This window comes from Lepidothrix coronata, unplaced genomic scaffold, assembly GCF_001604755.1.
Source record: "Lepidothrix coronata isolate B3197 unplaced genomic scaffold, Lepidothrix_coronata-1.0 Scaffold15, whole genome shotgun sequence".
Lineage (NCBI taxonomy): Eukaryota > Metazoa > Chordata > Aves > Passeriformes > Pipridae > Lepidothrix > Lepidothrix coronata.
In genome coordinates, this window is record NW_016690195.1 from 1130356 (window position 1) to 1146174 (window position 15819).

General features: G+C 36.0%; 1 protein-coding gene across 1 annotated transcript in view; it reads right to left on the minus strand.

The window, feature by feature from the left end:
* The window catches only part of STK3 (serine/threonine kinase 3), a 122771-nt gene that overhangs the window by 34556 nt on the left and 72396 nt on the right, over window positions 1-15819 (minus strand). The window contains exon 10 of the mRNA XM_017806424.1: window positions 9941-10116. Coding sequence (XP_017661913.1) covers window positions 9941-10116 — 176 coding nt within the window. The remainder of the gene's footprint in view (window positions 1-9940; window positions 10117-15819) is intronic.

A 15819-nucleotide genomic window follows, 5' to 3' on the forward strand; every position in this document is an offset into this window, starting at 1 on the left:
TCTCCTCATTCTTACTTGAAAGAACAATATTCAAATATAAAAAAACCAACTAAATATACTGGGCTGTAGTGACACCATGAGGGAAAAAAATTCAAACGTTTTTAGAAAGTTCCACCTAATTCACATCTACAAGCATTACAGCATGCTCATACAGCATCATGCACCCAGCATAGCACAGTTTGCTAAGTTCCTGTTTCTCAGCTGCAGACATAACCTTGCCCATGACCCTTGCCTGCTGCAATGCAAAGTAAAGTAAGTTAAATTCTTCAAAATGGTTTAACTTAACTTGTTTAAGTTCTCACTATGCCACACTAAAAATTGTCATGTAAATGCAGTCAGGGTTCTCAGCTTCTTGAAAGAGCTATAACCATTCTACTGTACCTTCAGAGCTTTCCTACTGAGCAATTTTTCCTGGAACATCTTATTTACGTTACGAAACTGGATTTTCTGACGAGTATTCTTATATCTGTACAACTTCTAATGTCAAACGTAAATGTAAGCAATACCATGATCATTAAGTAGATGCTACAGAAGTGTTAATTCTTCAAGTGTTTTCTTCTTGGTAATTAGATGCACTTGCCCTAAACTGAGGAATGCTGAGAGAAACAGTCTAAGTTTGAGAAATTTCTAACCCTAAATATAAATGCAGTTTTACACTTAGACACACAATTGAAAGTGTGTCTTTAATGGTCTGAGCAGCAAAACTTAACATTGACATCAGTAGGAGTTTTGTCACTAACCTTAACAAGCGTGAGATTAAGTCTGCTATAAAGTGTTTGTCAATACTTTCAGCTTTATGTACCGGGCTTTAAATATAGCTTTATTTTTAAAAAATTGTTACTCATATAAAAATATAAAGGAGGTATAAAAGCTTGTCAAATTTATTTTTTTGAGTTTTTTGTGTGTGTCTACCCTCCACATCTTGGGTGATTTTACACGGGTTTTTTTACCTTTTTAGGTACTGGTGCTGTCTATGAGGCACATATAACAACAAAACAAATGAAAAAAACACAAGTCTCCAAACAGTCAGATTCCAGATTTACACTGCACACATCTTACCTTTTTCATCAAAAATCAAATGACTAGTGCATAGCAATGCAACAACTCCCAATAAACAAAAGTAAATGTGGGTTATAAGGCATTCATAGTCAGAGCTCTAATGTAAAAGCATGACATTTGGATAATTTCAATGCATACATTTCACACACTATTATAATACAAGTAAATGGGAATAATAAGTGTATTTTTATAGAAACACAGATTTTGCTTTCAAGTTTCATAGGAGTTCCCCTTTATATCTGAAGTATGCAAGTTATAAGAAAATAAAATTTACATGTAAATCATAATTTTCTGGGCAATCCCTGGTTTTGGTATATGTTTACTAAGTCCACTCTAATCAGATATCTGAAGATATTAATTCAAAATAACAAAGAACTTCGAGTATTAAGAGCCCTCTGTTTGAAGTCAATGCCTAAATGTAGAAGTCTCTTTCTTCCCATTCTACAAGATATTTGTAAACAAAAGCCACACATTTCTTTTCCGTTCTTCATAAAGCTCAGTAGTATTGTCAGCCATTTAATTTCCAGTATTTTGTTTATGAAACATTGTTAACATCTATGCTTAATATACAGTTGACACATGGTACTCACTGGCTGACAATCGAAACATGAGGCACAGAAATCTCATATAAGCTTTGCGATTATTGAGAGCCACACAGACACTAAACTCATCCAAATTTTTTTTCTGTTAAATTGCTAGAATCCTATCTGACACTTGAGTCCAATAAAAAAAGGGGGGGTGATGGTGTAAAAGAACTCTAAACCGAAAAAAAATCCCATGTTCTTTACCAAACCACAAGATGAGGAAATCCTTCTTGAAACTAAGAAGATACAAAAATTAACTGAAACCAATCTTGAAAAATTCCAGTCGCCCACTCTCCTCAGGCAAGTTTTATTTTTACTCCTTTTCATTAGCATTAATCATCATAGCAAAGAGTAGGAGAGCAGATTTTCCTGGTGGTAAATTTGCATGATATTGTCATAGAGATGATTTCAAAGAATTTTGCTGAAACCCTGAAGTGGAACATGCACCCCTTGGTGTGAGCACTCAGTCTGGGGATCAGACATTACACACAAAGGTGTGGTACACTGTCTTGACATTAACAGTGATTGATGGAACATGGAAACTCTTTGCATTAAATATCGTCCCTCTATTTTTTTTTTTTTTTTTGGTAAGAGAAAACAGAAAAGAGATCTGAAACTGAATTGGTTTGAGGGACAAAAAAGGAACATGTAAAACTTGTCCAGCCACAACTGCTTTTTTCCAAGGGTTTCAAAGCTCTTTCTAGGCTATACGCATTACTGAGCTATTACACAATGATCCTAAGGAGGTATATTAGTACAGACAACTGGTTACTAAGGTAACAAGATGCTGCTTTAAACCAGCAGCACTATCCCAGCTCATCAGCTGCACTCATTTCTTTCCTTTGTTCTCCTTAAACTATGCACAAATTACAGACTTGTTGTATAAGCGAATATATACACTAGAGCTATGCTTCAGTCTTCTCCATTCGAGCTAATGAGAAAAAAAAAGGTATTAGATGATGCAAGCATTTAAACCCTTTGGTGTGAAGAAGTTTGACTCTTAACTCTATACTTAGAAAGTTCACTCAAAAATAAGTTTTAAAGTGTTTTCTCACTAGAACCTATTTTATAATTAAAAAACACATTGTGCATTGAAATTATTTGATGTGATAAAATAAGATGGCAGGGATATTTTAAACTTTTGGGAGAGAAAACATGGTTAAGTTCTACTGACCACATCTTGGCCGGAATTTTCCAAAGGCAGACTCATGTTTGGAAATAATAGTTGACTCCTAATTGTGAAAACTGTCAAGGTTACCCAAGGACTAACTCCTCCAAAATACTGATGCTCCTAATAAACAAATTAAGTATGTCACTATTTCTGAGAGCTTGATGATTTTTAAGACCTAATTGTTCTCAACATCTCTTATGATTACAAACATCAGGCATCAGCAGTAGCTTAAAAAGTCATAGAAAATAAGGCCATCGGAAACATTTACAGGAGAAGGTCACCTACAACAATCCTCTGCTCCAAGTGGGATTAAATCCATCAAAACAGTTCCTGATGTGTTTATCTAACCAGGTCTTCAACATTTACAATACTGGCAACTTCTGTGACCCTCTGAGGCAATCTGCTGTTTACGTTGTTATCCATTCCTCTTACTATCTAACTTCAAATAAATTGTTGCAATTCAAGCCTGGGTTCTTACCTCATCAGAATATATCAGTAAGTAAAAACCTTTAATTCTGTTTTAAACATGTAAAAATGCAAAAATCTTTTTGGTCTAGAAGGCTATTTTCTATGCTCTTTTAAGATACAAAAATTCATGTGATCTTTGTCAGACAGCACGATTCACCTTCCAAAACTGTCCAAGTACAGCAGTGGCACTTTGGCATGAATGACTCAGTGATCAGAGTAACAGCTTTATAATAGTTCTACAGTTTAAGGTAAACAGAAAGTATTGATTCTCTTTACAGTCTAAAAAATTACTAGGTTTGATTTTCAATTATTTACTTATACACTAATAGAAGAAGGAACATATTCAAAGGAACATATTCAATACCAGCTGGAGAAACACTCTGCTCAGGTATTGTACTCCCCCATTCTCAGCACAAAAAATGATTTGCCTTTTGTGATACGAATGTATAAACAGGATTTAGTTAAATCAGCCAGTATTTGACTTACAGAGCTTAAAAAAAAGCGTAATAGGTCTTTTCTCTTTGCCTAATGAGGAGCTGGAAGTGAAAATCCAGTAACCAATACTACATTTCTACTTTCCATGTCAGGCTACAACAACCTTCCCTACTGCCTGCCTGAACAGCTGCATGATAATAAACCATGGCCACCACCTGTAAACCATCCACTGTGGACTTCTAATACGAATATCTCTCCCACTGAATTACCAACACACATACCTTTTGTTTTTTTTAAAAAATCACTCAATACACAAGAAGTTCTGTAACAGCCACCTATTATGAAAGGTACAGAAAATCTCCACTGCTGAGGTTCACACTGTCCTCAAAGAATGACCTAGATAGAGCATATTATACTCATTATGTTAATTTGCAGTCTCTCCCCTTTTAGCTGTGTTGGAACTGAAATGAATGAAATTCTGCATGGAAACTGTCAACACCAATAAATACATGTGTTTATCTCATATGCATATGGCCTACACAAACCCAGAAACCTAAGTTTTGTATTTGCTTAGTTGAGAACATGTTTTCCTGGCAGCATCTGGAAATGCTTCATGATATTCAAGTAACTAATTAAAAACAAAGAAAAATGAAACTATGTTAATACTTCATTTAAATTACTTTGAAAAGAATCCGAAATGATTGAAAATAGATGAAATACGTTCACTTCCATTAATTAAAAGAAGACTGTTCCAAACAAACTCACCCGCTGCTTAAATAAAATTCGAATAAACACAGCCAAGGTTTTGGACCTAGACATATTTCCAGTGAAGTTAGCTCAGCCTAGCTTTATTACTGAAGTTTTAATTAAATTCTAAATGGTCTTCAGTCATTTTATGGTATTTACTTTTTTACCAAATTGTCACATTATACATTCATAAATGTTAACTGAAGAGCTGCATATCTGCAACACTATTATTTCACAATTATTATATTCTTATGTATTTGTTCCTTTTGAAACCCAGGGAAATATTCTGCCTAGGGTAACAGATGGCTTTGTAATTTTTTGTTGCTATTCCAGAATCTTTAAGTCACCCAAAATGCATCTACTTAAACATGATACTGCAGTTATTGCAAAACATGATCTACGTGTTCACTGTTTAATATTTAACAATCTGGATACCATTCCTGTTTGGCAATAATTCTGCTAGAGACAGAAATCATTACCCTAGCATTGCTATAATAAATAGATTTGCCTTTTTACATTTTATCATTTCATAGCAAAAAGTACATGACTCATTTAAATGTACTTTTAATTTAAATACATTTTAATGTATTTAATCAGTGCAAATGAAGTTTAGCGACTCATTCTTACTCATGTTAATTCACAGGTTATCATCAATTAGGTATCACTCCACTGCAGCTCATGTAAGTCCTTTATTAACATCATGTCCCACACTGACATACATTACTAAGGGGCAGAAGGACTTCCAGAGCAATTTTCCATCTTAATGAGATCTAAAATGTCACGATACAGCACAAATGTAAACAGCAGGTTATTTAACAGCATGTACACACCAATCTAGCAAGCAAAGATTTATCCGGGTATACCCGTATAATAAAAATGTTGAGTACTTCTTGCTTATTAAAAGTGCACCTTTTTTGGTGAAAATTAATTTTTATAATGCCCATAAATTTGTGATAAATATATCACAATGTATCACAAAATCTTCAACTGTGAAAGACTATAAAAAATTTGAGCAAACTGTTTCAACACCACCTTGCTCTCTCCAGCACCTACTTATCTTATGTGAAACATTCCCCATGGAAAGAACAAAGCTATCACAACATTAAAAGCAACTCTTTTTAAAAGGACAGGTCAGTCAGATGGGCAAAACAAACACATCATTTGTTCTAATTCATCACTCTGATTCAAACTGCTGACTTCTGAGATACGACTAAAAGTTGGTCCACTAAAGAGTTAAGCCTCATTATGAAAAGCTGTTTATACCACACAGCTTTAACACTTCTAAGAATGTCATACCCATACACTACAAAGCTTTACTGAATTTTTACTTATTCAATGACATTGTGCCACTTTTACTCACAGTGAGTAGAACCTTGTTCATGACACTTACTGGCATCAAGGTTTGCCATGAATGCAACACCAGTTAACCCCAAGTAATACTGACAGAACTAGGATTGAAAGTACTGCTTTAATTTTGCCATCTGCTGCATGCCTGTTAAAAATAATTAAAATCTATAAGAGAATTGCCTATAGACTGATAGAATTCACTGAAAACAAAAATCCACAATGATCCTTGAGTGTGAAATACACTTTAACAATTTAATATAAAAGTTGAAGTTTGAATAAACACTAATTTGGATTTTTTGAAAGAGATATATATCAAATTGGAGCTTCAACACTCCATTTCAGAGGCTGACGTGGAAAGAAACCCTCAAAATATTTACAAGTACTTCCCCAGAAACACATTTCCCTAAGATTCACTGATATCAAAGACCCATACTTACGGTTTCGAGAATTTATCATGAGATGTCAGAACCAGACAACAGAATAACTGAAAACAAAGATTAAAACCAGCAACTCTACATATAGTCACAGAAAAGACAACATTCCTAAGTGTTTGGCATTGAATGCTTTTGTTTGTTTGGTGGTGGTTTCTTTTTAAAAAGCAAGAAGAAATGTAGTATAAAAATCCCAAACACCTCTCATGCACAAAAAATAGCAGCTTAAGTCCTGAAGCATGCATAACAGGGTAAATTTGGAATAATGTAACATTCAAGGTGAGTATACAGTATCAGAATAAAGTCCAGTTAAAAGTTATTTGCAATATACCTGATCCAATACAAAACTTGAAGATCTGCAGCGGCAATTTTTCGTATCGATTCATGGAACATGCCATCGAAAACCAGCACGGACTGATCACGGAACTGAAGGCCCACAGGACCAACAGTCCGAGATGGATCTCAAATTCCCATATGGCATCAGTGAAAAAGAAATAAGATCAGCTTTTGAATTTCAAAACAGATGTACTTCAATAGTGAAAAAACAAAGCATAAATATGTACTTAAAGAACAAAAAATGCTGCTAAAATTACTTTTTGTTTAAGGCTCAGATTGATGACTAAAGCATCTTATTTTCTTGGAAAAGTCTTCCAGTTCTATTTTCATTGGCAAGGAGTTTTTAAAACATTTACGTCAGGGCAGAAAACTACGCTCTCACAACAACTTTCAAACCAGACCTTGCGCTAAGTTCATTTGTGTTATTTTATATATTCATTTATCCACATTGCGAGAAAAGTTTCCTGTATCATTTATTTACATTATTTAAAACCATCAGCAAGAGTGTAAGACTAACTGCTATATCTGCATTACATGTATTTGTACATTTAAACAAATAAAGTAACTATATTTTATCAAACAGTAACTTTTATCAAACGGTAAGATAGACTAGGAATAGGATAAAATATCACTGTGCCCTAAAGCAAATATACCACCTGGACACAAGCATTAGCTCCCAATTCTGCAGGTTTTGCTTCATAATACACAGAAAAAAGCAAACTGATTAGTTGCAGGGATTTATAAAGTTTGGGTTTTCGTCCCTTTCCCTTCTCTCTCTCACTTCAATGGCATTTCTGCTTCTGTAGTTCCTGCTTTAACAGACACATACACTTCTAAGTCTTTCCATCAATACATCTGAATATCTCTTCTTAGTATGGCACCGTCACTCACCCTGGCTCACAGGTGAAGTGCTCACTGGCTGCCAGCATTGTTATGATGTGTTTGGCTTACAAGGGTATGAAAGAATAACAGTATCATTCAACAAAGGCGTTTGGCAATCTCTTCTATACAGAAAGGTGGAGTATTATTGGAATATACTAGCATTAAGTTGCATTTTGATCACTTATATTTTACTTCCAGTATATCAATCCCTTCTTTAAATAAAATTATGACTGTCATCGTTTACTGCTAAGATCCCTTTTTAGATCCCATTAAGGCTAATTCCAAACAAAACAGAATGGAATTATTTATTACAAAAAGTCTCCATTATTTATCCCTTTCATGAATCATTAAAAGACTTTATGTCAGCAACCAAAAACATTCATGTTGATCTCACAAAGAGCAGACAATATATTATGCATGCTGCCCACTGATTTATCCTTTCAGAAAGTCTCTTGCAGGCCACTTGCCAATACTGTCACTTGCTGTCTAAAATATAAATAGAAGTGCTTCTAGAATATATATATACAAACAAATAATAATTGCCTAAGGTTCAAATCAGCAGGCTGTTAAAACCCACATCCTGTGTGGTATCAGCTGGTACCAGACAGCTTCAGAGAAATGTATTTTTGAGTGGACTGCTCTGAAGCAGTACATCCACTACTGAAGAGTCTTCCTATATTCTTTCTTAGGCTGGATTATCTATGGAAGTATTTGGCTTTCATCATATTTAAAACAGAATACCATCCCACACATACACACACATACATTGTCCATGCAAATAGCAATTCACTTTTAAAAAAATCTGATCTGGTTTTCAATCAGAATAATTTTGTAGCAAAAAGCATTACAACACTGCCTTTTCAGGAGGCCAAGGATGAACTGCACATCACATAACTTCCATGAGACACTGCAATAGGTTGCCCAGACAAGTTGTGGCTGCCCCATCATCGGAAGTTTTCAAGGTTACAGCTTTGAGCAACCAGTGCAAGATGTCCCTGCTGGGGGAAGCTGGACCAGACGACCTCTAAAGACCCTTACAACCCAAACCATTCTAGGATTCTGAAGTCTATGAGTGGCCAGTCTAAGTCTATCACTAGCAAGGTTTGCCTACAGAGAGCAGTTAAGCACCTGAAGATCAGAACTCCTCAGGTTTGGTTCTAGGACAAATTCGTATTTCAAGAAGGCAACTTCATACGTAGAAGCAACGTCAGCAAGTTCCACATGATTATCCACGTGTGAAATATTTATGAACAAGCACTTACAGAATCAGCATCTTAGCATTTACAAAAAGAGTCATTTTTGCCTCCATTTCTTCACAAATACCAGAAAAGATAGGATGAATTTTAAATTGTTCTAAAGGCAATTTTTTTGCCACTGTTATAACCCCACTGAAATAACGACCCGTTATTTTCCAATGAATAGTGCAACTCTTTTGTTAGTCAATTATCAGGAAAAGCCTAAAAAAGCTCTACCCAAAACAAAATTCAACTAAATGAAAACTCTCCAACAGCAACAGCTTGTACTGTGCTATTTAACTGGCTTTACTCCAGTAGTTTAAATTTAAGAGTCAGCTTAAAGTAGAAATGAAGTAAGTGAAAACTGGGGAAAAAAATTCCACACCTACAGCTGTCACCTAAAATTAAACACATTTCTCTCCAAATCCCAAGTGTGCTTTCGAAAAGGTGTCATGTGATCATATTTAGCTACCGCACTGTAATTAAGAACATTTCATCCACAACGGATAAACTAAATTCTTTCACTGAAACGTTAAAAAATTAACAAAGCTGAAAACCAGGTGTAATTACTTACAAGTCTCTAATCAGTAACTATTTCATTTTAAGTGCAACCTATAACTCTGGAATATTTTTTTTTTGCCCTGGTATAATGTGCAACACGGACAAAAAGAAATAAACTACACATACTTTGGAGGGGGAAAAACCCCACCCTAAAATAGACAGACGGGTGTTAGACAGAATAATTCTGTGTAGAGAGATGTGTGCTATTGGAATAGTACCAAGAAGATGACTTGTGCAAAACAGTAGGTGATCTTAAACATCCCCAAGGAGATTGATTAAACAGCTCCAAACCAGTTTAAAATGTTTATCATTTTACTGAGTTATGCAGCAAACATGACAGCAATATTCCATGTCTGTGGCAATTTTGGGTTTTTTCAAACTAAGTCAATTTTTAAAGTTGTTACAGCACATAAATTTTAAGGAACCAAAAACATTTTAACAAAAAAAAGTAGTTACAAAGTAGTATAATGTCACATGCCATTCCCCATTAAAGACGTCCTGTGTTAATTAAATGTATTTATTTCGACAATCACGATGAGGCATTAAGATTAGACAACTGGACAGTATTCTGGAAAGTTTACTTATATTGTTATTTGTATTAACATAGTTACAGAAAGGGATTAAATATTTCTGCATAAGTAAAATAAAGAGTATGCAAGAAATTAAACAATTAAATGTACTTACAAAATCAAAGTCTCCATCTTGAGGGACCTTCCAGTTATCAGGGAAAACATTTTTGGATATGTGGTAAGGTTCATGCATGTTCTGATTACAGTTTTCAGGGCTTTTATTCTTGGAATCTTGTTTATCAAAGTAGTCCATGAAAGAAGGTCTTTGAACTTGCGGTGAAGTAGCATTTCCTTAGTTGAAAGAAAAAAGTAAAAACTATTTAAAGATTTAATGCAGTATAAAATAAGCTTCACTCATTAATTTTCTTGGATTTTGTAGAAACTGATACAGTCATCTGTATGTGATGCAAGCCTCTGTTTGTCCCCTGAGGATCTTTGGCATAAAAGCTCATAGCCGAAGAATGATATTTTTGTAGCAAGATACAACGTGGAGAAATGTTCAAGACATTTCAGAGTTCCACACACAAATAATATTAGAAGTTACTTCATGCAATATCTATTTGTTGTTATAGAGACTGAATAACACGAGGTGCTAAGCATCCCCTTGGGTGCAGAACGCCCCTATCTTCAAGGCCTAGTTCACAGGCACTTTAAGAAAAGGATCAGAGTTTCACCAAAGGTGTGATTTACAAATTATTTAGAAAAAGAACTTCAAAAAACAACCACACAAATCATGTCTAGATGCTGCTTAATTAAATTCATTGCCAATGAAGGTTCTCAGAAAATTATGGGGTCATACTCTACAGATGGTTGCAAAGCACCCTGTCTCCATGGTGTGGAAACTCTGGGGGATTTTCATCACCATCTAGGTAGCTACAAAGGTTTTACAGAGCAGACTAAGATCAGCATGAACTCCTGTTCTATTATTCTTTTTATGAAATTAAAAGTAGGAAAAAAATTATCTTCAATCCTAAATGACTGAAATTTGTTTTCATTTGTGAGATTTCAAAGTAAATTAATTACTAAATAGCATGATAAATAAACATAACTGTCCCCTCATAGACCATATTCTGCATAGCATTGACACATGAAAAGTGTACTTGCTTGCAGCATAACACATTCTACATAGAGAAATATGAAATACATTTTCACAAATAAAATATTAAACAGGATGAAAGATATAAAAAACTATGGCGGGGGGGAATCTAACACCAAAACCCAGACAAAAATACACTTCTAAATTACAAGCATAATAAAGTAATAGGAATTTTTTTTTATCTACTTGTTTTAACAAGTGAAAAGGTGAACCACTAGAAATATCTTTTGAGTTTGTGTTTAACATGATCACTAGGACTTGCTAATCTCCTTATCTGGCTTTACACTTGTTTTTATTCATTCATTAAGTGGGGTTTTTTCCCCCTTCCACCTCTTATTTCATCGTCTCTTCCCATTCCCTTTGTCTAAAGATTTTTTCATTCTAATTCTGCTGCATGACTTTCTTTTCATTAATGTTTATTTTTGTACTGCCATCTTTTCACAGAGTCATCAAGGTTGCAATAGACCTTCAAGATCATCTTGTCCAGTTGTTGACCTAGTACCACCATAATCACCACAAAACCATATCCCCAAGTGCCACATACAGACTCCTTCTGGCTTGTTTTAACATGCTCTTCCACTGCCTCACTCTAGGCTTTACCACATTTGACTCCAGCTGCTTTTCTTCAGCTACACAACAGTTCCTCATTCAATCTGCCATGTTTCCATACACGCCTTCTCCTCCTCACATTTTTAGCTAATTTTTCTCTCAGTTTTTGCCATGTTCCTTTCAAATATTGCTTCTAATCCCAGTTTATAGCTATTGCTACTCATCATCTTTTAATTAATAACAACCATGGCCATAACAATTCAGTGAACTAAGCTCCAGGCTGAATTTAACAGACCAGATAGCAGATACATCTTGTTCAGAATCTCCCAAGTTTGCCCCCACTGAATGCAAGATCACCTGAAGGTTCTTGACCTCTTGAGTCTGGGACTGAGAAAGGGATGAGAAGTAAGCAGCAGGAATGCCAAATACAGAGATAAGCACTAAAGGGCAAAAATCACAGAGTCATAGAATGGTTTGGGTTGAAGGGAGCCTTTAGAAACCATCTAATTCTAACCCCCTGTCATAGGCAGGGATACCTTCCACTAGACCAGGTGCTCGAAGTCCCATCCAAACTGGTCCTAAATACTTCCAGTGCTGGGGCACCCACAGCTTCTCTGGGCAACCTGTTCCAGCATCTCAGCAGCCCCATAACAAAAAATTTTTTCCCAATATCTAATCTAAACCTGCCCTCTTTCAGTTTAAAGCCATCACTCTCACTAGAGACCATTGTCAAATGTTCCTCTCCAGCTCTCTTGTAGGCTCCTTTTAGGTACTGCATGGTGCTGTAAGACCTCCCCAGAGCATTCTCGTCTCCAAGCTGAACCACCCCAACTCTCAGCCAGTTTTCATATCAGAGGTGCTCCATCTGTCTAATCATTTTCACAGTCCTCCCCTGGATTCACTCCAACAAGTCCATGTCCATCTTTTTTGGGGGGCCCCAAGGTTGAACCCAGTATTATGAGTGAGGTCTCCTGACAGCTCAGTAGAGGGTAAGAAAAATGGAAGAATCTAAATTTTAGAAAAGCACACATTTAGAAAACAGATCCAAGAAAAAGCAGTAGTATGAAGGAGGTGGAATTAAAAACAGAAATACAATGCATTTTCTTAGTACAAACTTTTCATTACTTGATCGCTGCCCAAAACCCCTGAAACTATTTTTACCAAAAAGATAGGACACCACATTGCTAGCCTTTCACAATCAATTTTTTCCTCCTGCTGAGATGGCTGTACTTACATTTCATCCCTGAGACATACTTATAAACAAAAAGATTACCAGTGTCTCAGTTCAAAACTCTAAGTACCAAAATGTTGGCACATTACAGGTAGGACAGTCTCCCTCCTCTCCTGTAACAGAAAATACTAAAGATTTTCCAAGCACTGCTCCTACAATTTAAAACTATTTATGAATATCTCCCTTAGACAAGTAATAGAAGACTGCCTACATACATAAAACAAACCAACCCCTACAAATTCCTTGCTACCAAATGCATATTATGGAAAGTGGGTCAACAGGACCAAAATGACTCCAAAATAAGAAAAGCAGATTTATTTTACACTTTGAGGATTTATTTGTTTTGGTAAATAAGAATTCAGAATTTGCTTCTGATTTCTATTTAGCATTAGTTAACCCATTTAAAAGAACAAGAGCTGCTTACCTTCACTGCAAATATAAAAATGCTCACACAAAACCAGAAATATGACTGCAAAACAATGGGACCAGAGGTATTTCAAGGTTTGTGTGGGGCTTTTTCTCCAATGTAAAAGAAAATATAAAGGACTTATTTAAAGATTTATTTGTATGGCTTTATTTTACTTTTATAACTAATTAAATGAAAAAAGAGACACTTTTTAGATCTCTAGCTAACCTAACATTAACAAATTTAGTTAGCATTTCATGGGAAATGGGATAGGTTGACACCACTTTAAAGCGTAAAGGTTCCTATCTCTTTTATATTTACTTCATAAAAACTCAGGCTCCTTATGGCAGAGCAAACTGAAGCAGGTTGCACTTCTCTTTGAAAAATATAAAGCCATTAGAAGATCATTTTGGTCTGAAAATACTTTTTCTAACTTTCATGAACAGAGTAATGTCATTTTCTCAACTGTCTTTCAAGAGCAAATAAAATTAGAAGTACAATACAGAAAGATTCCTTTAAGGACACTTAATTCACTCATCTATCCAGTAAGTTACTTTTTACACAAAAAATTACTTATTTGCCACAAAAAATCTGCAGCACACCCAGTATCACTCTGCACTTGCACTAAAAACCTATTGTTTTATTGTGCAATAGCCTGTTCCGTTCTAGGAGGATTTGGATTTTTCCGTTCTTCTAATTATTCCTTACTTTCAACAAGTTATCACAGAATTACAGAATATGCTGAGTTGGAAGGGACCCACAAGGATCATCAAGTCCAACTCCTGGCCCTGCACAGGACCATCCCCAAGAGTCACACCATGTGCCCGAGGGTGTTGTCCAAACACTTCTTGTACTCTGTCAGGCTTGGTGCTGTGACCACTTCCCTGGGGAGCCTGTTCCAGTGCCCAAACACCCTCTGGATGAAGAACCTTTTCCTAATACTGAATCTAAACCTCCCCTGACACAACTTCAGGTCATTCCCTTGGGTTCTGTCACTGGTCACCACAGAGAAGAGATCAGTGCCTGCCCCTCCTCTTTCCCTCATGATGAAGTTGTAGAAGATCATGTTTAAAAATGTTTGTCGAAGTTTCAGTGTTTAAGAATATCTGTCTCTTATCATCCCTACGCTCACCTACTGCAGGACTTCAAGACGGCTTTGGGGAGAAAATCATAAGAAAACAGCAGTCAGAAATTGCTGGTAAGCCATGGAACACAGAGACTGCCATGGATGCTGAAAATACATACTCTACCTCAGCAATACCCCCGACAGGAATACAGGCAATAGCAATGTCCCCAAATAGTTACATAAGTAAGTTTCTTCCAAAAAGTACGCTCAGTAAAATGAATGAGGCAACAACATAACATAACACAACACCAACTCTACTACACTGTTTCAAAAACATATCACAACTAAAATAAATAATTCGAAATCACCTTTCAAAATAAGGAGGAATATACATGCCATTCTAATGCATGTTTTAATAAAACCCAGTTGATGTCATCTATAAAGAAAAATGATTTTTCAGTGATGTATTTCCAATAGGAAAGTATTATATTAGTATTAAATTGATTTTAAACCAGTTTAAAAGTTCTGCTGCTAGTTAGCAAGCAAGGTCAGCAGATGAGGGTGTCCATCTCCTACAGATGGGAGTCTCCCACTACAATTTCCTGGGAGGGCACAGGTGGTGATATTTTGTTTGTTTGGCATTTTGGAGTGGGGGCTTTACAACTTCCTACAGGAAATCTCTAAATCTTTCTCTCATTCTGTTACTACCAGGGCACTGGACCTCTTTTGCAGCTGCATATCTACAGAGGAATGCTTTCTTCCCTTTGCCAAAAGCCACGAGCTTCCACAGCTTTCCCCATCCTGGGGATCTTCATCCACCACTCAACTGAGGAACATTTCCAGCTGCTGCCTCTTCAGTCAAGTTGGGGATCAGGCTCTCCTATGTGAAGTGCTTCTGTGAACATTCTGTCACTATCTTTATTTCCCCAAAATATATTACTTTGTCACTATTATAGTCAGAAGATGCATAGCAATCAGCTTTTAGCCTTCTCTGACCTACTACCTACCTACCTACCTACTCTCATCCCTACTACAAAGGGCTTATACAACATCATATACTACTCAGGCTTTATATTCTGTACATTCCTACCACTTCTCTCTCACCACACAAGTTGGCCTACAACAGAGCAGTAATTCTTCTGGGAAATGGGAGACAGGAGCCTAGAATTTTGACCTCAATCTCCAGTCAAATGCACCTAACAGTGAATTACCATGTAAAAGCTGCCACAGCCACCTCCTTCAGCCAAATTTTAAGCAGAAAATTGTGACTGTATTTTATGAATGGGCAAGTTCTGCTGCTAACACATGCCTATTAGACAATAACCTCAGAGAATTAGAGGTCAGCCTACTCAGAACTGCAAGGAAGCATCAGCAGAAACTGGATCCCCAATTCCTTAGGCCATAGCAGCTGGGAATCTATCAAAGGATGGATCTAAGAAATGTCTGACGACAGAGAGCTATGTAACAAAGTGGTTACTGAGTTCACTGTTTTCATATCACAGTGACTTATACACCCAAGTCTTCATTCAATATCAGGCTTCATTCAGTCTTTTGTTTGTTTGTTTTATAACATACATATTTATCAGAAATAACTGCAACTGCCATTTAAACAGAAAATCCACACTCAAACAGCTGAAGCCTTCAGA